General features: G+C 48.8%; 1 protein-coding gene and 1 long non-coding RNA gene across 16 annotated transcripts in view; one reads left to right on the plus strand and one right to left on the minus strand.

Annotated features, from left to right (window-relative positions):
* Window positions 1-11549: 11549 nt before the first annotated feature.
* Window positions 11550-19111, minus strand: LOC123580192. The gene is made up of 2 exons (XR_006703169.1): window positions 16921-19111; window positions 11550-14618 (listed from the first exon to the last, which is right to left on the minus strand). It is a non-coding gene; the product is annotated as an uncharacterized LOC123580192 (long non-coding RNA).
* A 2887-nt stretch (window positions 19112-21998) lies between these two features.
* The window catches only part of PTPRT (protein tyrosine phosphatase receptor type T), a 1070511-nt gene continuing 1068725 nt past the window's right edge, over window positions 21999-23784 (plus strand). For 14 of the 15 annotated variants that reach the window (XM_045444560.1, XM_045444565.1, XM_045444561.1 and 11 more), the window contains exon 1: window positions 21999-22302. In XM_045444560.1, the coding sequence (XP_045300516.1) occupies window positions 22215-22302 (88 nt within the window). In that variant the 5' untranslated portion in view covers window positions 21999-22214. The remainder of the gene's footprint in view (window positions 22303-23784) is intronic. The other variant, XM_045444575.1, reaches the window with a different exon arrangement.

Here is a 23784-nt window from a genome sequence, read left to right on the forward strand (position 1 = left end):
ATGTCACCCAAGTGAGCGGGGCATTTACATTTAATTCCAAAGTGGTTGTGCCAACGTCAGTTCTCCGGTTCTCACACTTTTGGTCACTGTTTGCAAATGTACAAAAGGTTTTGTCAAAGGAGCCAGATAAAGATAGAAAGAGAATGGCATTATATCCGACTAGCAGATCTCAGAGTGGTTGGTGCTGAGAAACAGTCGGCCGAGGTCACAGGGGCGTGCGTGGAGAGTGAGGATAATGCGAAGAAATGGAATTGGAAAAATGAAATTGCAGCAACAATGGGCTTTGGCAGAAATGAGTGCAGTAAGAGGCCTGGACTGCGGCTCAGGAGCCCTCAGGTCCGGTCCCTGCTCTGTGACGGGGAGCTGCACACTCCCTTCCCCGGGCCTCTGTGTCCTTGTTTGCAAAATACGTGCGTTGCATCAGACCAGAGGTTTCAAAATGTTTTTGTGTTAGCTTATTTCTGTATCACTCTTACAACCTAATACCCAGATATGTAGGACAGGTGAGATTTAAGCCTTTCTTTTTAGAGGAGTAAGGGTGGGTGGCTGGATCCCATGCTACCGGTGCCTCCTTCATGTTCCCTCACCCTCCCAATTTCATTTGCTTCCACTGAGTTCCAACTGCCAGCACATGCTTCCCGCCCCCAAGGGCTTTCTTGCCACCTAGCTGGCAAGCTGGAAGTACTAGCAAATTAACACCCCCCTCACCCCCACAAACCAGCCTCAACCAATCACTGTTTATACTGGGGTATAAATACCCCAGCTCCCTCACTCCTCGGGTGGGCGAGTGATCTGGACGGGCTCCCAGAGCTCCCAGGAGGCACGAGCCTCAGGTGCCCACAGTGGTAACTGCAGTTGCTCACACCTTGTGTTGGCTGCTTTCCTTTCCCTTTATCACGTCCTCACCCCCTGCTGGTGATTCCTGGGATCGCCTATCAGATAGAAGACTTGCACTGGGATCCTTGTCTCAGGGTCAGCGTCGGAGGAGGGGGACCGAAACTAAGACAGGGACTTGGAGCAGAAAAAAACTCTTCCTCCCCACCTCAGACACCTCTGCAGAGCCCCTAGACCTCAGAGCAGTTTGCAAACCACTGTACTTAAAAAGAGAGTCTCTGATTCCCTTATGGCTGTGGTATCGAATACAGGCACATCTCTGCATTAGTAAAAGGTGGTGTGTTAGAGGCAACTTTATACTAGCATTTTCGGGTGAAAAGACCAGGAGATTCTTTATAATTCCAAAGTCAAATTCTGCTTCGACTTTGTAGAAGGGTTATTATGAGCTGGTTTTCTCTTTTGCTCACTTGCTTTATGGAGTGAGGAAATGAATCTGTGCCAATTGGCAGATACACCGGCCCCGAATAGGTTAGGGACAATGACGCTTGAATGGTTTCTGGATTGATATAGTCCCCCTTTTGACTGGTGATTCCCTTTCTGAATCTTTTTCTAACCTTCACACAGAGGAGAAAGGGGGAAATCAGAACCCTGGAGGTGTTTTTCCTTTATAGCTGAGGAGGGGCGCAAGAAGCACAAAGTGTAATGCTCACCATGATGTCTTGCTCAAATCCCTTGCCCTTACCACTTCGGGGCACAGTGGCCTGACTTCCAACTGTTTGCACCTGCATTTTGTTGCCTGTTGGCGCTTTGTTGTTCACACTCCTTGGGAGGGGCCTCCTGGCCAAGATTAATGGGAGTTGGGGTACAAATACCCCAGCTACCTTGTCCCTGCGGTAGGAAAACCCAGATGTGTGTCCCACATCATTTCCTAGAGCTCCCGTGAAATTTGGCTCTGGTTTCCCACAGTGGTAATGTGCTTGATAACATGCCTTGTGTCAGCTGCCTCGCCTTTTCTGTCTCATTTCCCCATGCCTCTACTGGTATTTTCTGCACTTCCCAAACAAATTCCAACTGCTCAAATCCTTGTCTAAATCTGCTTCTGGGAAAACCTAAACTAAAAAAAAAAATGTTTCCCAGAGAAGCGCTGGACAGTTTCTGTTTATTCCTTACTTGTCCCTGGGAGCCTATGTTGTAGGTCACAGTTATCAGTTGATGAGAGGAAGTTCATGGGTGCTGTTGAGTGCCTCTGGGACGGAGACCCACGCTTCATGAGAGCTGTCCCTGGGAGAGCACTGTGGACTAGCAGTACAGCTTAAAGGCCGTGCATCTTCCCTCCATGACCACTTCCTCCTGCTTAAATCCTACCCCCGAGGTGGCTTCCATGGTCTCTGGATCATCTGTGGTCTCTGCCCACCACTGTCTTTTCTGTCCTTTATGCCACAATGATAGAAGACCACTTGGAGTTTCCCTGCCCTCCCATTTCCCCATCCCTTCCGTGCCTGCTGACTCTGGTTTAGTATTTCCTCTGCTTATACTGCCCTTCTCTACTTTTCTCTTAGCAGAATCCTATTCCTCCTTTAAGATCCAATCTAAGGGTCACCTCTGCTACGAAGGCTTCTTGACTTCATTTCTATGCCTTCCTTTGAACCCCCAGCATCTCTGTCTTATAGCACCTTCAAACACTGTACTGAAATCATCAATGCAGACACCTGCCTCCCCACCAGATGGCGAGCTCCTTGAAAACCCGGGCTGTGTCCTATTCAAAGGGCTTAGTACCCTACAGGTGCTGGACGTAGGCTGGGCTCCCCAGAAGCAGACCCCGAGACAGGTATTTCTTTGCAAGTGATTTATCAAGGAACTGCTCCCAGGAGAAATCAGTAAGGGAAGAGGGCCAAGCAAGGACCCAAGATGTGATTTCAGGCAAAAGTCCACGGAGGATAGTGTCTACATGTTCCCATAGGGCATTCTGGAGCCGAAGTCACGCCTCGATAGTTGTTCTGAAAACTGGGCTTTTCCTTTCCTGTACCAGCCAGTCACTGACTGAGGTCTACTCCAGGGTCCTCATGCCACATCTGTGTGTGTGTGTTCATGTGCTAAGTGGGAGCCCAGGAGCCTGGGGCCAGTCTTCCAGAGGGTCGCAGATGTGGGCTGTCAGAGGCAAAGGCCAGAGGATGATCCCCCGCAGAACCCCAACGCGGAGTCCCACAGACAAGGTTAAGGGGGAGAGAATTAGGCTGAGCTCCAAGAGTGTCCACTAGAGGGCTCCCACATGTCTTGTGACTGAGCTGAAATGTGGCTGGGTGGGCACACCCCCACATGTCTCTTTGGAACTGCAAATCCAGACCTCAATTCTGGCATACCTGGAATCCTGCTCATCCTGTGGTCCATTAGCCACATCCTCCCCACTTCCATTCTTTCTGTGCTCTCTGGATGCTTGGTTCCAGCATGTTCTCCACCTCCAGGGTCACCTTTGGCCTCCATTCCTACCCTCATAAATATACCCTTCATAAACAGACTCAGTTCTTTCAAGTCTCCTTTCAAAATCTTTTCTAAAGTGATTCCCTTTTGTCCATTCTCATTATCTTGCTGCCACATCCTCAGAGCCTAGTGTGATCATTACTTGTGGATACTGAATGAATGAATGAATGAATGATAGATAGCCCAATCTTCTGAAAGAAGTTCATCCTCCCTAGGCTGGTATGCATTTTTCCAGGGGCTAACCCACCCCTTTTCTTAGATCTTATAAATGTTTAATTTTTTTTTCAACGTTTATTTATTTTTGGGACAGAGAGAGACAGAGCATGAACGGGGGAGGGGCAGAGAGAGAGGGAGACACAGAATCGGAAACAGGCTCCAGGCTCTGAGCCATCAGCCCAGAGCCCGACGCGGGACTCGAACTCACGGACCGTGAGATCGTGACCTGGCTGAAGTCGGACGCTTAACCGACTGCGCCACCCAGGCGCCCCAGATCTTATAAATTTTTAAATACACAGACTACTTAGAGTAAAACAAACTACTGATTCTTTTGTAACATAATTCACACGTTCTGGCCCTCTCACCTTTGTTCTGCTCTTCTTTGCACCTGACAAGCCCAATTTCTCATCTCTACCTATAAGAATTCTGCTCGTCTTCGAAGGTCCAGCTTCCCAATCTTCTTTGAACCTGTGACGTTTAGTTTGTTCCTCTCCTAGGGAACTGCTAAAATTTTTTTGTTGTTGCTATTGGCATCTTTAAAGACAATGAGTTCCGCCATAGCAAGAGTGGTATGTTACACTGTATGTTAACTAACTGGAATTTAAATGAAAACTTAAAAAAAAATTAAAATGCTGACAAGAAAAGAAAAGGGTTCGCCAAGTATCTTGGGCTGCCCTCTTTTGTGGGCACATAGTAGGGCTGTGTTTCTCTACCCCCTTGAACTAAGTCACGATCATGTGACTTCGTTTTGGCCAATGAAATGTGAGCAGAGTGATTTGTGTCACTTCTGCACTTCAAGAGCCAGTGCAGGACTGTCCACGTCTGTTCTTCCTGCTTTGGCAACCATTGAAGGACAGAGATAGAGCTTCCCTCAGCCTGGGCCCCTGAGTGAGGACCATGTAGACCAGAGGTCCTAGTATTTCCGCAACAGACAGGTATCATAAGCAAGAAATAAACTTGTATTGTTTCAAGTCTCTGAGATTTGGGGGTTGTTGTTACACAGTATAACCTAGCCTCTCAGAGTCTAGCAGGTGTCTTCCTGAGGAAGAGCCTCAAGGTATATACATTGAATGAAGCAAACTAAGAGACTATTTCTTGACTAAAGTCACCACCATTGTGTAGCTGAAATGATAGAAAGGATACCGCAGGCATACTCTGGAATGAACACATTAAAAGATTGAATTCACCCAGATGGAGTTAAGTGAGGCATTGAATAACGTCCATTGCATTTTCATTGTAGATGGCCAATGAGGTAGTTACAGTTTGGAATCGAAAGAATGTCCTCCATGTACTATTTTTCATCCCTGTCTCCTTCCCTCCCTCCCTCTCTCCCATTTTGCTCCCTTCCTCTTTCCCTCTCCACTTTCTTTTTTTAAAACTTAGTTCTATCTGTTGGTTGAGCATGAGAAGTAGGAAGAAACCAGCCACATGATTTTTAATTTTTTAAAGGCATGAATAAAGAAAACCTTGCCATAAGAAAAATAAATTTGTATTTTGAAAACATTAATCTTTAGGCCAGCAGAGGCGGTTTTGATCAGATCTTCCATTCCTCCATTTTTCATCCTCTATATCTCAAATTTCACCCAAAAAGCAAAAGGGATAAGCTTTCTAATGACAAAATAAATCTAATATTAAATTGTTTGCATCTTGCCCGTCTCACTTTCTGGGGGTTATTTCCTATCATAATGGTCCAGAATCTTTGAAATATCTTTAAAGAAAAAAATTTTTTCATCAGTGCCTGCAACAAATGAATCACACAGACAATTTGCTACGATGGGCTTTTCTTTTTGTGCAAAGGCAAAAAATCCTGAGTGAGGAAGCTCAGACTTCACCAACCTCCTGGTTCTGAAATTACTCATCCAGACATGAAACAAAATTGAAAAATCAGAGAGATCTAGTTTGAAGGAAAAAGAATGGTTGATGGCCTGGGAACCAAGTAAGTACTCATTTTGCTTTTGTGCTTTGGATGAAGATGCTTGGATCAAAAGAGGACTTGGAAACATCAAGAAATTGACAAGCAGGGCTAAAAGACGCTGGCAATGTGTTTATCATTCAAAAAAAAAAAAAAAAAAAGCATACATCTGGAGTGTCAGCAGTGGTACTCAGCCCAAAGAGCCTCTTGCCATAACAAACTCATTGACAAGAACTGTCATTGACTCTGCTTTATCTTCCGTGTGCTACTAAGAGGGCGCATTCCAAGTGCATCCTACGTAAATTGAGGTTTGCTTCCTGACCTGGGAGATCAATTCTCTGTCAGAGAGCTGGCTGATGGATCACCGTGTGGCTGCCACTGCATTGAAAATCACATCAAATACCTTCTCAAACACACTTCTGAATTACACGCTGGATCTCTGAAGAGGTTAGAGATGAATCCAGGTAGCTCACCAACCTGTGTGTCTTACAAAGTCGAGTAAATGAGGCAGGTGCTCAGTGGTTTGTGTTATTCTCCCAGCCAGAGGCAGCAGAGTATCTGGGTTAATTGCACAGATTTTGGAGCCCAGTGGCTGGGTTTGAGCCAGGATCTGCTGCTTACCAGCTCTGTGACCTTGGGCAAGTTATTTAACCTCTCTGTTTCAATTTTCCGGGTTGCTAAATAAGGATGATAATATGGAACCTCCCTCCCTTCCTCCCTCCCTGGGCAGTATCTTAATCTTCATCCCTCAGGAATAGATCTTGAGACATGGATTTAAGAGCAAGAAATTAATTGGGAGGTGAAGGTAGATGAAGGGTAAAGGAAGACAGGAAAGCAAGTTCTGAGGAAGCCACCACTGTGAGGGACGAGAATTTAATCCTGCTGGGGAGTCCTGGGAGACTGTGAAATGGGCCCCTCAGTGGAAAACATGCACCAGAGGGGTGAAGGAGCTGGGGTATTCACCCACAAATTCCCACCTATAATTCACGGAGGGCCTCTCTTGTGTGTGAGCGCACAAATGCGTGTGCACATGTGTGTGTGTGCACATGCAGGGAGGAGGCATTAATTCCCTGACAATTCTGGCTTGCCTTGCCAGCTGTAAAGGGGGCGCTGTCAGGAAGAGAAAACCCTCAGGCAAAGCCGTGCACGTGCTGGCCGTTGAAAGTGCCAAAGAAGTTAGGGTGAAGGGGTAAGTGCAGGGCTACAGACCATTTTGAAGATCAAATGAGTTAATTATTGTGAAACACTTAGCAAGGTCCCCGGCACAAAGTAAGCCCGCCTCAAAGAGCCGGATTAATACCAAAGCTGGATGGTTGTTCTTTGGGATCACTTCTTATCTCAGGATGGATTTTCTTTTTGTTTTTCATTTTCTTCCTTTGGGACAATGAACCATGATTAGGAGCGTGGTACTACAGCAGTGGCTAAATGCATTACAGGTTTTCTCAAAGATGACTGTGTAAGTGTGAAATGGGTTTACTGATGGAGCTGTCTCGATCAGGGGGAACATCGTCACGTCATGACAAATACCTGTCAATCCGTTAGAGTTGCTGGCACATGATCAGTACCTCCTTCAGTCCTGGAGGTCACAAGCCAGCTGTGCTGTGCTGCAGAAACGCAAATACACCCTGAGTCTTAGTGGCTTAACAGGAATTGACACCTGTGTAATCTCTCACTCCATTAGGTCTGCTCTGTGCACTCGTGGAAGACAGGCACTGAGCTGGATGATGGTCACCACTGTACCTATAGCATCCAGTACAGGACACTGCACAAAGAGGGGACAATGAGAAGTGAACGAATGAACAAATCAACAGATTGATCCCGTAAGTATCATGTTGGCAGACGCACCTTCATTTGAAATATTGGCTTCCTCCCACTTAACTTCTCCTTGGCTCCTTGCAGCTTATCTTGCTCTCCTGAGTCAGAAATAACCCCTTTCCTCTAACTTCTTGGACACTTTGTGTCTCTCCACAGTGCATCACATTCTGTCTTGCAGGATGGTAAGTAATTTGTGTATGTGTCAGGCCTTGTCACCCTTCCCTCGAATGCCTCTGATGGCTTCCAAGCACTTTTAGGATACTCTGCATGTTCCGACCTGGTCTACGAGACCCTATGTGCTCTACCCTCTGAGTCTCTCCTTGGAGATCTCATCTACCACTTTCTCTTCCCCTCTTCTTCTCCAGCCACTATGGACTCATAACGGTTCCTTGTATATGTCATGCCTGGTCCTGCTTCAGGCCCTTGGTACCTGCTCTTCCCTAGGACTTCAATCCACCTTCTGCCTTCAGATCACTTGTTCCATTGACTCAGATCACTGCTCGAATGTTATCACCTATGAAAGTTCTTCCCAGACCAATGTATCTTAGAAAGCATGCATACCACATTAGTCTGCTTTATATTTTTTTCCATATCACACATTTATTTGGTTGTCCTGACTGGCTCCTCCACCCACAAAGATGCAAACTCTCAGAGGTCAGGGACTTTGTTATATTTAGTGTGGTATTATTCTAAGTTCCCACAGCAGTGATTGGCACTTAATAAGACCTCAGTAAATATCTGTTGAATAAATGCATAAAAATTATTGTCCCATTTTAGACATGAGGTAACTGAATCCTATAGAACCAAAGAAAAGTATATAATGTAACATAGCTTTTTATAACATATATCATATATGACATAGCATATATCATTGTATCACATCTACATGTGGGCACTTTAATCTTTATAACAATAAATTTACATACATACAAGGAAACTGAAGCACAGAGAAGTTACATAACTTTCCCAAGGTCATGCAGCCAGGGAGCAGCAGAGCAAGGATTCAAATCCGATTATCTAGCTCCAGGGTTCATGCTCTTAACTACTGTGCTATGCTCTAGGAAACAGCCAAGAAGGAACTCTCTTTGTGTTGTTGGAGGAACCGTCAAGAGAACAAATTGAAAGCTTTCTGTCAACTGTCCCAACGTTGATTGAAAATTTCTCATATGGAAAACATTATGGGATTTCCAACATTAAAACCTGTTCAAAAGCCAGGCGTGAGTGTTGGGAGCTATGTTGGAGCTAAGGAAAGCCATTAAGCCCACACAGGGCACATGCTTGAGGAGATAGTCTCATCACTGTGTCTACAGAGAAGACTTAAACAGAGGCTCGGGGCATGACTTACCATGTCAATAAAAGTGGATAATGTCTCTGTTTCTAGAATGTTCTGATGTCATCATCCAAATAGACGCATCAGTGGACTACCATCTAAGCAAGGCATCTTTGCCCTTGAAGGCAGTACCTCACACAGGGCCAGGTATATATATGTAAGATACGTATATACGTGTGTGTGTGTGTGTGTGTGTATGTATTACATACAGGTATATGTAAGATGCTCAATAAACACTTACTGAATGGGAGTTACTTTTTTTCCACCCAAAGGCAGACATTTACTTAGGGACACACGGGTCTCTTTGACATGTCTCATGTTGCCCCACTACCAATCTCTCCTGATTCTAATGTTCCCCACACAGGTGTCTGAGTGTTTACTCAACTTCAAGTATGATCACAGCTCTTCTATGGTCATGATATTTCCCAGGACTTTCATGGTCTCAGGAAAACTTCCAATGGTGTCTAGACTTAAAAAAAAAAGTCTCACATTGCTGTAGAATGTCAGCACTTGACAGAGGCCCAGGGACTAGGTATTGTATCCTCCTCTACTTTTCCCCTCCTAATTTTATAGGGTTCTGATAAGGGGAAGGAATTAGCTGAGGATGCAGTGGGTCAGTGGTGGGAGCAGACCTGAAATCCAGGTATCTTAATGGCCAGTCCAGTGGCCCATCCTCTATGAGCACAGCAGGGTTCAAACATCTAACTACATAGTCACAGAGAGTAGCTTTCTGTTTGAAGAAATTTTCTGAATTTTCCCCTCCCCCGTCATGGGTAACAACTTCCACACAGTTTTATCCTTCTCTGGCCTCTGATCCTTAGGCTAGATAATTAATCAGGCTTTTGAATAATTAAAATTATTTAAAAAATGCCTTTGTATCTGTGAAATTTGCTCCGGTAATTACTGCCTTATCAAGAGTCTGATCCCGCAGACTGGAATACTTTGCCAAGAGACAGGAAGTACTTTCACTTGAGGCTTCGGGATTCAGAAGTTGCGGAAGGAGTGTTTGTTATATGAACCAGTCTCTTTGAAGATGAATAGCACCAACTCTTGACTCCACAGTCTCCACAAAATCCCCTTTCATTCTTAGATTTCGTAACAAGATACAGCATATCTCATTCTTTGCCTTCAGAGCCTGCTGTAAAATATGATCATTAGTTAAAGTTTTGGATTGGCTTCTCCAAACTAGATTCTGCACTTGCCTTGCTGAGCCTGGCTTCCAAATTCAACATCCACTTTCCAATCAACTCTTGTGGCAGCACAGTGAATGACAGTGCTTGTTTTTCTCAAGTTACTACCTGGTTCTTCCTGACCCAGCCAGTACCTGAGCCCTAAGACATAATGTTCTGTCCCTGGAGCCCCACCACTTCTTGTCATACCTCCCAAAGGGTTTTTTGAAACCCAGGTCCAGGATGCCCAAGGTCGACAACTTCATGCTAGATTCAGAGGGCTTACAGAAACCTGGTGGACATTCCCAGCAAGTACAGTCAATAGAGGGACCAACTACCCAACCAGGGCCCCTTAAATACCTCACAACCAAGAATGGGGCCAGTTAAAGCACCTGGAGAGGGAATGCTAATGCAGGTGTAATCAAGTGGGGGTGGGATTTGTGGGGTTGTGCAAGGGAGACATTATTTTATAGTGGTTAAGAACACACGCTCTGGAGTCAGACAATTAATAGGGAGGTTGTGCTTTCCTGGGCTCCTGTTTCTGCTGGCCTCTGGCTGGGTTTGGCCAGTGGGAGGTGCTGGTGGGACACTGAAGGGCAAAAGAAAAGGAGACCAAAGGGGATTTCTTCCCCTCTCTCTGCTTGGGTGATTTCTTTAGAAGCAAACAAGGATCCTCCTTGGCTTCAGCTTCCCCTGGACACATCTGCCATGGTTCCAGCTTTCATGCATTATCATATTCTGAGGCTTCCAGTATCTTGGTCCCTCCGTCTTAAGGTAGGGAGTAGCTTCTTGCTCTTGTGTTTCGGAGTTAGCTTCCTATCCCTTTTTGGGTTCCCAGTTCTCTCATCACTTTCTGTAGCCAATTCCCTAAATTAAATTCCCTCTGTGGTAAATACTCGAAGCAGTTTCTGTTTTCCTGGTTCCTGATCAACCACTGTTTGATTAGGTAAGCCAGCACATGTCCTCTTTGGCTTAAGTGAATTTGAGACGAGTGTCTGTCACAACTTAGAGAGTCTGGACTCACACAGAGGTTAACAGGCAAAAAAAAAAGTAGCTACGAGCTCCTGAGCACTTACTGTATGCCTGGCACTATGCTCAGTGCTTGGTTTACTAACTATAGAATCCATGAAGTAGAAGTTATGATCTCTGTTTTGTAGGTGAGGAAATGGGAGACACAAACAGGTTACATAATTTTATCCCCACCATATTTATTTTCTTTATGTGGAAATCCAGTCAAAACCAGCTGCTTCTTAAAAAAAAAAAAGTTACGTAGAGGAAAGGAGGCAAACCATAAGAGACTCTTAAAAACTGAGAATAAACTGAGGGTTGATGGGGGTGGGAGGGAGGGGAAAGTGGGTGATGGGCATTGAGGAGGCACCTGTTGGGATGAGCACTGGGTGTTGTATGGAAACCAATTTGACAATAAATTTCATATTTAAAAAAAAAACCCAGCTGCTTCTTTAAATAAGGAAGAGATCCCTACAGGTATGTCAAGGCTCAGGGGTGGCAGGACAAGAAAGGAGGTGAGGAATGACAAAGGGGAGGTCTAGGTGCTATTTTGTGACACAGCCTAGAAGTGTCGTATGCTTCTCCCAGTCAGAGTGTAATGAGTGAAGAGAGCTCCATATATATGAGCTACAGGCATCTCCAGTAACTGTGATTCAAGTCAAGTTCTTGCTGCTAATTGCACACACGTTTCGCTAAAGGTAGTAAATAGGAATCATTCACGTGTCCTTAGAGACCACGGCACCATTCAGTATTCATGGCAAATATATCACTGAGCTTCATAAGAGAATCATTTTAAAACAAAGCTTGGTCAGCTGTTTAATAATTTACTGATGGTGACAGCAGGGAGAATATCTAATAACCAGTGAGATTGGCTTTCAAATAGAAAATAAATTCATGTTAGAGGAGTTTCAGGAGAAGAAAAAGGGGAAGGAGTGGGGGAAGCATTACTAGCAGTAAGGAAGTATTTACCATTTGTCAATTCCTGATTTTTTTTTTTTTTTGAATCCTATCCGAGAGAGAAACCTGAGAAAATTCCATACATTTGTGTCTTAAAACATTCATGGGCCCTTAATATTCTTCTTGCAGGAAACAAGAATTAGACAGAGGTCCAGTCCCTCAAAGCAGAGGCTCTGACCCCATCTGAGCACTGGGGAGTATCTTCCTTTGTTAATCTGGGGACTTTTTCAGGTTACATTGTCTCTGTTATCATACGTTGGTTCCTCCTGGGGTAGGTAAGGCCTGAAAAATTGAAAGAACAAAGCCTTCAAAAAAAACAAAATCAACCCAGACTATAATGGCACATTCTTCTGCTCCGGGGAGAACCTAGCTGGGAAGTTATTGCAGGGGATCTGGCTTCTGGGTAAGCGGAATGTATTTGTTTGTTTGTTTGTTTGTTTGTTTACTAGCAAAGCTCTACTGAGATGTCTATAAAATGACAAGGGTTTAGAGACGGTTGGACTAGCATTCTTGATCCACGGTGGGGAGACACAATTACAGTGATTTTAAAACATCTAGGACAGGTAGAGAGGAAAGTCAAACCTAAAACCAGCATCCATCCTGAAGCACCAAACCTCCTCATACCTCGGTTTCCTCACCTGTACATTGGGAATAATGAGAACTGTGGGGTGGATGGTGCATGCCGGGCTTTTAGCTGCGGGCCTGGCTCAAGGTCAGTGCAAGTTCAAACATTTCGGAAAGGCAGAAGAAAAACCAAAGTGGAAAATCCCCAAGATTATCAATCTTTAAGCTTCTGTGGCAGACAGAGATGAATGGTAGTTTTGGGTAAAGGAGAACCTCTGCCTCCCTGCCCTTCAGCCCCCTCCCAGAGCACAGGGCATACTCTGTCCTCAAACCAATCCCTACATTTGCCACCCTGGAGACAGGCTTCCAGATAAGACAAATGATCTCTGTGTTCCCAGGTGGTATTTTCTATGGTTTTACATTCCAAGATTGTCCCCATCCATTCTTCACATTCATTTCAACAAACTCAATCTCATTCTGCCTTGAGTTATTAGCATTTTTTTAGCTTGTAGAAATAATGATTTATCAACGTTTTATTTGACGTGAGAATGGCTTGAATAAACGTGTGCAGTCTGGCCTGTCACGCCAATGAAGGATCTCAGTGTGCTTAGAGTCTTCTGCTGTTATCCAGCTCGGTTCCGGGAGTGGTGAAGGAGATTCTGGGGGCTAAAGTTTGTGGCTATCATTTCGGGTGAAATCTCTTTCTGTGTTGTGGACTAAAATATTTCTTCAACAGTCGCCATTTTCTGAAGATGAAAGAACTATTTATTCCGTTGGATTGGCTATAGAGGAGCTGGCTGCTTGAAAATATTTTGAGGATAACACTTATGCCTTGGTACGTTGGAAGGGTAGGTTGTATAAAAATCATAGGGTCTCTGTGGGTAACGAAGGACTGAATGGAGTGTCAGAATGCAGAGCAGGTTAAGCAGAGAGCAGACCCTGGGTGAGGAGTTAGGTCAGCAGATCACTTACTAAACAGGTTTATGAGCATTGTGATTTATAAGTGAGGTGGATACAGGCTACCTGACTGCCCAAGATCCTTTAGAGAAAACACTCCTTCCCCACTCCATTTGGTCTTTATGGGACTGTCAATTATGGTGACCACCCCCTATATGGAGGGGTGGACAAATGACTGAGGCTGGCCAATTATAGTATTGTCCTCTCTGCCACTTTCCTGACCAAATCGATTGTTTCAGGAAATGGATGTGACCTACATCAGACAAAGTATCTTCACTAGAGTTTGGCAGGGATGCTACTGAAGGCTCTAAGCCATGAGACCCATATATGGAGTGGTCACTGCCCAATTTTCCCTGACTACCCACTGAGAGAAGCACCTTTGAGAGATGGAGAGGGAAAGAGAGAGAGAGGGACAACTGAACACCTGGATGCAGCTTTGTCTGAAGGTGCTTATGAATCGCTCAGCTAAATAAGCCACTGGATTCCTCTTTTCACGTAAGTTGCTTTGAGCTAGACATGTCATTTGTAAGAAAGAGTCGTGCCTAAAATACAATGTGTGTACACGCTCCAGTCTCAGTATTCATCCTCTAAACCCTTTTAGCTGTCAGAAACACAAAAATGGGCAAGATGCAGACCTGGCCTCAGTAGGCTCAAGGTTGTATCTGCGGGTTTTCAACTTCCTCGTCCTAACATGGCATTAACCATTCACAAACTTAATGTGCCTGAGAATCCTCTGGTGTGAAAGTTAAAAAAAAAAAAAAAAAAAAATCAAACCCCTCAGCTTCAATCTGTAAGGATTCTGATTCAGTTCCATGCAAAATGAATGCACACCTACCCTGAGTGGTTCTGGAGTGGATGTGTCCCGGGGACCCATGCTGAGAAATGTACTATCACTCATCCAGGATCACCGCTCCTTCCATGCAGGGATTCCCTGAGATGGGCAAGGGGGTGGGGCATCTTTATAAGGGTGTATGAGAATATGAGGAGGTAGAGCTCTGTGTAGACCCCACTCCAAGTCCACCCCCTTTAAATTTCTGAGATGATTCATAGCCCACCCAGGGCTGGGGAGACTCCAAGTGAGGAGTCCTTGCAGTGGTTTTTAGTGGAAATACTGGGGAGCTTTAAAAACTACTGTTGCCTGGCTCCTACTCAAATAACTCAATGGCGAGGGTGGGGCCCCAGGTGATTCTAACATGGAGAAGGGTTGAAGACCACTGCAGCAGAAACCCATTCCTGGCTGCCCTGTGGGAATCTCCTTCCCAAGGCCCTCTTGGCAATCTGTGTCTGATTGGTGCAGCATCCAAAGGCTGGGCTGTAGTGGGCAGAGTTCTGTTACTGTCAAGGGCCTTGTTTTTATGGTGGGAGGTCCATGTTACTTCTGGAAATACAATAATAAAATAACAATGAGAATGAAAGACCAAGTCCATACAATCATAAAAAATAATAAACATGAGCAAATAAGTAACATTACTAAGGGAGGGCTATGCAGGGGAAACACGAAAGTTTGTTAACAATCAAGGAAGCTGGGGCGCCTGGGTGGCTCAGTCCTGGTTTAGCGTCCAACTTCAGTTCAGGCCATGATATTGTGGTTCGTGGGTTCGAGTCCTACATCAGGTTCTGTGCTGACAGTTTGGAGACTGGAGCTTGCTTCCAATTCTGTGTCTCCCTCTCTCTGTCTCTCCCCTGCTCATGCTCTGTCTCTCTCTCTCAAAAATAAATAAACATTAAAAAAATTTAAAAAGAATCAAGGATTCTGATGAATCCAATTGTGTAAACCTGAGGCCTGAAGGAAATTTTAAAGATTTCTTTAAAAAATGAGACATTCTTTCTGTATCACTTCTGTTTGAAAATGCTAAGTGCCATATTTTTGTTCTCAGAGGGCCAGTGTCTGTTGTTCCTGGGACTTGGGCCCCACCTGGAGGAGGCTTGACGCTGTGAGCAGACAGGCCAGGAATGCCTCTTCTGGTTCCTCTCTGCCAGGGACAGGCCTGTCACCGTTCTGAGCCTGGGCCAGGTGCTTCCAGCGCTCTGATACCACAGTGTAGGCCTGTCGTTTCTGTGCTGGCCTGGACAGAGTTACCCTGTTACGACTTCCCATGAGACTCCCCTGTGCACAGTCATAAAGTAAGATTTCCAAGCTCTTCCCTCAAGTTTTGGGTTCATCGGTTCTGGGGGGAGTGGGTATTTGGAGTTACTAACAGAGCTCCTGGTGGTCCCTAGGATCGGGGACAGCTGGGAAATGTCACCCTGACATATCTCACCCTGAGCACCTGTGAACCTTGCTCTGGCCCTTTTCTGATGAGTCGACTTTGTCTCACAGACATTGCTAGATGGGCAGTGAGTCTCCCGTCTGAAAATCACTGAACTCCTCTTCGGCCCTGGCAGGCAAACGTGGCCCTAGTCTCCACCAACATCTTTTGAGTGCTTGCTGTATGCATTGTAGGGCTTGGCTTTGATGGGATGGGGGACAGTAAGCCAGTCCTGGCAGCCTCAGATGCTGCCGCCCTCATGGAGAAGGCGGCTCTGCTAATGGCACTGTGGAAACAGAACTGATGAATCCTTCTTCCCTGCCCACTACAGACTTGCCCAAAGCTGAGCAATGAGGATTTGTAGGCCTAGAAAGGGATAGAGGAGGAAACGGATTTGGAATTTGGCATTCCAGAGAGAGGCAACGATACAGGCAAAAGCCCCAGGCGGAGCCAGGGTGGCTGGGGTCAAGGGTCTGTGTCCTGGAATTGGGTCAGAGGGAGCCACTGCTCCCGAGACCTCAGCCCTCCTGGCCCGCCCCAACCTCTCTGAACGTGCAGCCGCTTTCACATCTCTGAGCGGTTCCTGCCACCTGCAATACCTTTCTCTCCTTCCCTACCTGGTGAGGACTCTGGGTGGGTCCTCTCTGGGTGGGTGGGGTGCGTTTCGAGGGAATTAAGGACAGGATGGGCTGAGAAAGGCAGGCCGGGCCCAGCCAATGGAAGGTCTTGGTGGCCGCGTGAAGGATTCCGGACTCTATTCTGAGGGCAATGCAGCGTTTGTGAAGGGTGTCAAGTTGGCGAGGGGCAAGACTGTGGAGTGACGGTCTTCCTGAACAACGGCCCTGGCTGCTGTGTGTGAGGAGGGGTTAGGCGGACGAGACTGGAGGCAGAGAGGGGCTGGCTGAAGACGGAGCTAAGACCACTGCAGGGCAGATGCAGAGGAGAAACAGGTTCACCCCACCTTGGACTGTCAAGTCCATCCCCACCTGGATCCTCTTGAACCTGAGTCTGGAGTCAGGGACGAGGGGAGAGTCTGGGGACCTCAGTGCTCGTGTGCAACTCCAGGGCACAGTGGCATTTCTCTGGCCTCATCAGGGAACAGCTTTACTGGAAGGAAGAGGTAAAGGCTGGGGCTCTATCTCCATCATGACGGACATCTATTATTCAAACCATGACACTAGCTACCCTGTCCCTAGTGGGCTGGTGTGACCTCTCCACGTGGGCTGCCTGGGGGCTCCTATGGGATGGAGTCATTGTATTTTGGCACCCCACTGCTCAGCATGACGCTGGGCACAGGTTAGAGACAAAACATCCATGGTGGGTACCTGGCACACATCACTTAGGTTTTTCGTTTTGTTTTGTTTTGTTTTTTTAATTAAAAGAAACAGCTACTTGGCAGATCCCACTTAGGCAGAGAGATGTGGTCCTCACGTTAAATCCAGGGCAGCTCAAGTACTGACGTCCACTTGCCAATAGTCTGGACCATGTGCTGGTGTTTTGGCCCAAGGATGAAGCAGCTGGCTGTCCGTGCTGTGTTGCCGACCAGGTGCCTATGATAGTTGGCCTGGAATCAAGGCTGGGGTGGTATGTTAACCCAAGACTTGGAGGTAGGAAAGAAAGGAAAAGAAATGATCTCTTGAGTGGGCCAGGTCCTGTTCTAGATGTTTTCATATCCATTAACTCACATAATTCTCACTCAGCTCAGTGAGGTGGGAATAATCACCCCAATTTCACAGATGGGGAAACACAACTGGAGAGAGAGAGTGACTAGTTTGTGGTCACCTGACTGGTGAATGGAGGCATGGGGAATATGGGCAGGTGCAAGGCCTCGCCCAAAAGAGGGGTGTTACCAAAATAGAGTATGTTCGAGAAGAGGAACCAGATGGTGAGGGACTAGAAATCAAAGGAGGAGGAGGAGGAAGAGGAGGAGGGGGAGGAGGAGGGGGAGGAGGAGGAGGAGGAGGAGGAGAGGATGAAGAAGAGTGTAAGGAATCAAGAATGCTTACCTAGAGCACACCAACATCCAAGTGAGTCACCTGCAAGCGTGTTCAGGATCTTTCCGTGTGTTCCCAGAGAGAGGAGCCAACTCCGAGGGGAAGAAGGTGCAGACTGGCAGTGTTGGTTCAGTGCAAGGGAAATCTTTCTAACCACCAGGGCCTCACAGTGCAAACGATTTCTTTGTGAAGTACTGCTTTTGGACACAGCAATGTTATTGGACAATGCATGTTTTCACAGAACAAAATGGTTGGATCACGAGGTTACACTCGAAAACTACTTATGGTTTCTAAGTTGCATTTGGGTTATTTATATTTGCGCGTCTTGACGGAGAGCATTAATGCATGTTAATATTTGCGCCATAAAACACGATTCGAGTCAGAACTACTGGCTCTGAAAGGGTCCACGGTGTGTGCAAAGCCACTCTGCTAATAGAAAGGTTAACTCGTATTTTTGAATTATTGATGGTTGCTTGTTACTAATTTTTTTTTCCTTAGAAAGGAGGAAATTATTAATGAAGAGATCATTGCCAATGTGTCTGACATCTATTAATGGTTTCATCTTGCAACCAGATTAAAAGAGACAGCTGGCCCATGAATTTATGTGGAGACAGAGCCAAATGTGCTGACAGCTTCGTAGGAGGGTGGGCCGTCAGGCAGTGGGGCCTGGGCATCCGCACCGGGGGCTGGTGAGAGGTCCCCTCCCAGCGCTCATGGCCTGGTCGAGGGGATGTCAAAGGCCTTGCTGCACAAAGGCTATCATTCTTCTGACATCTTTCTAAATGCTCTGTTCCCATGGGAACCCATCAGTATCTCTACTGTGCGGGCCACTCATGGGCACATTCACCGTGGGTGTTTCAGGTTGGTGGTTTTCAACTTGAATGTGCATCCGACTCACCTGGGTGGCTGGTTAGAACGGATTTCTGGGCCTCACCTCCAACATTTCTGATTCAGTAGGTCCAGGGGAGGGCCTGAGACTTGGCATTTCTAACACATTTCCAGGCAGATGATGCTGATACTACTGGTCCAAAGACCACACTTTGAGAACCAGTTCTAGACTGATGATTTGGGCTGTGAGACTGCCTCTAGAGAAGGAGTTGGTAAACTTCTTCTGTAAAGGGCAAGGACAGTAAACATTTTCAGATGTGGGCCAGACGATCTCTGTCACAATTACTAAACTCTGCCTCTGTAGTCCAGAGAACAATCACAGGCAATATGTAAACAAATATGTAGGATTGTGTGCCAATAAAACTTTATTTATAAAAACACAATCAGGGCCACGCTTGGCCCACTAGTGGTAGTTTGCTGACCTCTGCTCTAGTGCAGCAGTGTCTAATAGAACTTTTGCAAAAACCAGCCATAGGCAGTGTCCAAATGAATAAGCATGGCTGTACCCCAAAAAACTTTATTTATAAAAAGAAACAGTGGGTCAGATTTGGCTCATGGGCTGTAGTCTGACCAGCACTGTCCAATAGAATTTTCTATCATGATGGAAATGTTTATAGCTGTACTGTACAATATGGTAGCCACTAGCCACAGGTGGCTACTGAGCTCTTAAAATGTGGTTAGTTCCAGGGGCACCTGGGTGGCTCAGTCGGTTAAGCGTCCGACTTCAGCTCAGGTCACGATCTCACAGACCGTGAGTTTGAGCCCCGCGTCGGGCTCTGGGCTGATGGCTCAGAGCCTGGAGCCTGTTTCAGATTCTGTGTCTCCCTCTCTCTGACCCTCCCCCTTTCATGCTCTGTCTCTCTCTGTCTCAAAAATAAATAAACGTTAAAAAAAAAAAAATTAAAAAAAAATGTGGTTAGTTCTACACTCAGTGTGGTTAGACTGAATTTCTAAATTTGATTTTATAATTAAGATTTTATTTCAAAAAATTTATTTTAATGTTTATTTTTTGAGAGACAGAGTGAGAGTGGGGGAGGGGCAGAGGGAGGGAGACACAGAATCTGCAACAGGCTCTAGGCTCTGAGTTGTCAGCACAGAGCCCAATGCAGGGCTCGAATCCATGAACTGTGACATCATGACCTGAGCCAAAGTCAGATGATTAACTGACTGAGCCACCCAGGTGCCCCAAGATTTTATTTTTTAAAGTAATCTCTACATCCAGTGTGGTGCTCGAACCCACAACCCCAAGATCAAGAGTTGTACGCTCCATTGACCGAGGCAGCCAGGAGCCCCTGAATTTCTAAATTTTAAATTTAAATGACTAGTGGGGCCCTGTGCCACTGCAAGAAGATAAAAGGCTCCAATGGTGTAGCCACTCCTTAGTTGCCTCCCTACACAGGGTCTTTGCCCTGGTTGGGCCTCAGTTTCTTGGTGTGTAAAATGGGGATAAAAGAACAGTTATATTACTATAACTATAGGCTTTCCCCATGGGTGAGTAAGACTCCATGGCCCAAGATGTCTTTCCCCTGATTCTCTGCTCCCCACTGGGGGACTGATCATTACTGGGGGCAGGGTGGGCGCTGGGGAGATGGGAGGCTATCTCTGCATTTCTGGGTCCTTGACTGCTTTTCTCTTTGTCCAGTTCTTTCCACCAGACTGTACACTTCATGAGGGCACAGACCACATCTTCTGTAAGCTGCAAACCCACAGTCTTGCCATTCTTGGCACATGGCAGGCAGCCAGATCACTTTATGCCCCATGGTTCAAGCTTCCCCTAAAACTGTGCTCGGATTAAGAGATTTGCAGCTAAAATGTCCAACTGCTTCTGGCCCCCAACAGAGGTGAAGGGGAAGCCATTGTGTAGAAAGGGAAACTGAGGCCCAGAGGTCCCATGGGTTTTAAAGGCAGTCATCCTGAGGACAAGAGGCCGTCTTCTTGAGTGGAACTGAAAGGAGCTACAGGGCAGAACGTCACTCCACAATTTCCAGCCATCACAAAGCTCACCTCAGGCCCCAGCCTGCTTTCTTCAGTACTGACATTGACCTCAGCCCTGAGCCAGGGGTGAGCATGTGGCCAGGTTTCCCCAGGTCCCCAGGCTGATGGGAGGCAGACAGGGAAAGTAGCCCCTTTTTTTCCAGTCAGCACTGGCCTCTCAGCCAAAGTTTCACAGAGAAGCCTTAAGAACGAGTGTAAGTTTACCAGGGAGATGATGCAGGGAAGGGTCTTCCAGGCAGAGGGAACAGCAGGTGCAAAAGCAAGGTGTGTGACTGGACACCAGAGCCCTGTCGGGCATCAGGTGAGAGGATGTACTCCTGCAGGAATAGAGGGGACAGTTTCCAGGTGTGGAGGGCAGCTGGGAAAGCACAGAGGGTTCATCCTGGGCAGGTACAGCCTGGTGCCAAGGTTGAGCACTGGTCCTGTTCCACTCCACCCTGTGGGAACTGGGCGTGTGGGAGAGTGAGGCCCCGTGTTCTCTCTGCCACAGCAACTCAATCCAGACCCTGAGGTGTCCCACCTTTGGAAAACCTAGCCATGCCTGACTTTCATATTTCTGCCCCAATCTGTCCAATCCAATCCCTGGAATCCCAACAAGGAGGGGGTGCGGGGGAAGGCTGTGCTGAGACCTAAAGAAGGCTTTGGCCAGGTTCACAAAATGTGAGTTCTTTGAGCATTGCTTAGGTGTCCCTGTCCCCAGCTTTTAGCGCCCAGGCCCCCCGCCGGGACGCAAGTGGTTCCAGGTCTGCTCCATGAGATCCTGGCTCCCAGGAGAGCAGAGAGTTCCAGCCTGTGAGCTGCAAGGGACAGCTAGGACTCTGATCTATGGTTTTAGGCTTTCGTTTCCAACCAGGTCTTTGTTCAGACCAGGAAGAAAAAGGAAAAACTACACGGTTCTGTCTCTCGCGAACTGGAAGGGGGGAAGGCAGTGGGAGAGAGAGGGATGCCTCCAGCCCCGTCGTCGTCCCTTCCGCGTGGGGGTGGGGACAGGGAGAGATGTGGGTGAATAAGAAGGGTGCCTGGGCGGCTGAGGAGGCGGGTTGAGCCCAGAGGAGCGTGTGCGTGTGTGGTGGGGGGTGAGGGGGGTGTCGACTCTTAGAGGAAATTCTCCTCTCAGGGCGTGCCCGAGCCCCTCGCCAGCAGACGCCCGCCCCAGCTTAGGACAGATGACCCCTCCCCCACTCCCCTGCCCCCCCCCCCCCCGCCCCATCCCGAGTTGAGACGGCTGATCCCTCCCGGCCTCCTCTCCCCCCGCGCCCCCACTCACCTGTTCTCCCACTCCGAGTTCACACGGCTGCTGCTCCCTCTCTCCCGCCTCCCCCCACCGCCCCCGGTACCTGCGCCCAAGCCGGGCAGACGATGCTTGGCTGCGCCGCGCTGCGCGGGGCGAGGAGGCGAGGACCCCGGCGCGCGTGGGGGCGCGGGGGTGCGCGCGGGGGCTGCTGCGTGTGGGCGCGAGACTGAGCCGGCCGCCCGGAGCCGACCAGCCCCTGCGAGGGTGCGCCGGCGGCGGGCGTGTGCGGGGCGCGGGCGTGCGCGCGAGGGTGTGTGCGCGGCCCGGGCGGAGCGCCGGGCGGGCGGGCGGCGGCGGCGGCGGCGGCGGCGGCGGCGTTAGGACTCGGGGGACGCCGCCCCCCGCCCCCGCCCCCCGCGTCCCGCCCCCGCCCAGCCGCCCGCCTCAGTTCGCGCCGCGCCTCGGCTCCGAGCGCAGCGGCGCCGGCTCCGGGAGCGCCGCGGAGCCCCTGCGTGCGGCCGCGCCGGCGATGCGGGGCCGCCCCGCGCCCGCCCGAGTCCCGGCCCCGGCCCCGGCCCCCGCGGGAAGGGGCTGAGCCGCCCGCCGCCGCCCGGATGGCGAGCCTCGCCGCGCTCGCCCTCAGCCTGCTCCTGCGGCTGCAGCTGCCTTCGCTGCCCGGCGCCGGGGCACAGAGCGCCGCAGGTGAGTACGCCCGCCGGGCCCCGCTCGCTCCCCGGCGCGCCCGAGGCCGCCGCGGGGCCCTCGGGGGAGAAAGTTGTGCGGGCTGGCGGGGGGCGCGTCCCGGGGGCCGGAGCCGGGTCCCCGTCGCCGGCGCGGGCAGCCGCGTCCCTGCGCGCCCGGGCCCGCGCGTCCCCCCTCCCGGCAGCCCGCGTTTGGCGGAGTTCCCCGCCCGACTTTGCTGCGGGCCCCCGGGCGGGAGTAACTTTCGCGGTTGTTGCGAACGTCTCCACTTGCTGCCTCCCACTTGTCGGAATCTGTCACTGGAGTGTTTGGGGCGGCGGGACGAGAAGCGGCACCGGCGCCCGGGATGGAGCGTTCGCTCCCCGCAGCTTCTGGGGGGCAGCGCGCGCTTTTCGTGGGGGAGCACCGGTCGCCAGCAGGCCGCGGCTGCCGGGGCGGTGGCTTTTCTTGTCTCCAGGGAGAGACGGCCAGCTCCAGACTTGCTCGAAACACGCCGCGCCCCTCAGCTAAGGCTTAAGCGAGGCGCTGAAGGCACCGTGGGGGTGTGGGCGTTAACGACTGGGGCGGCACTGACCTCCTCCCTAGCCCGTGGTTTTCAGCCAGAGTAGATGGTCGCCCCAGTTAAGGCCCTTGGAGCGGAGTGGCTTCGACCCTTGAGCCTGTTGGCTCCTGAAAAGTTTAGGGGTGGGGGACCCATATTTGGATTTGACCGTAGGAAGGAGGTGAGCAGAGGTGGTTCTCAGTGTTGGGGGGCTGGGGTGCCCCTAATGATAGGTTGGCATGCATGGGAGACCACGACCATCCTGCGTCTTCTCCATGGCCAAAGCCCGCCTCAGGCAAACTTCCAGCCCCAGGCCCCCAAAGATTGGGCGGCAGGTGGAGGGAGACAAGGGAGGGGTTGGCCAGGTAGGCTTCCAAGTTCAAAATCACCTTGAAGTTTGTTTGCCTGTTTGTGTTTGTTTGTTTTTAGCCCCGATTTGATTTGATGTGGCCACACTGAGCTGGAGGTTGCTGAGATCACGCGGACAGGCTGAGATAAACAAGTGAGATGTAGGAAAAGATGAGTTTCGGATTGCCGAGTAACAGCGGTGCCCATATATTGTTTTGAAGAAGGAAAGAGAGAAAGAAAAAAAGAAAGCTGCGGTGAAGTGTAGCCTCCTTAAACAGGTTGCACTTGAGGTTAGGAAGCAATGGAGTGACACTCCGTTGGACAGGCACTGGCGTCTCTCTTGCTCCCTACTAAATGGGAACTCAGCAGCCCGTTTCCGTGGCTGGGAAGTTGGGTGACTAGGACACTTCTTTTGAGGTGTGTGGGTAGGATTAGCCAGTGAGGGAAGAGGGACAGGCACGGCACCGTTCTAAAGGTGGTGGGCGTGCAATTCTGCTTCTCCTCGCTCTGGGTCTGCATTAGGTGTGCTGGGGAGGGGAGAAAAGGAAGATGCTGGGGACGGTCCTGGAGCCCCGGGCGTGCTTCGTGATTTA

The sequence above is a fragment of the Leopardus geoffroyi genome, chromosome A3 (assembly GCF_018350155.1).
Source record: "Leopardus geoffroyi isolate Oge1 chromosome A3, O.geoffroyi_Oge1_pat1.0, whole genome shotgun sequence".
Classification (NCBI taxonomy): domain Eukaryota; kingdom Metazoa; phylum Chordata; class Mammalia; order Carnivora; family Felidae; genus Leopardus; species Leopardus geoffroyi.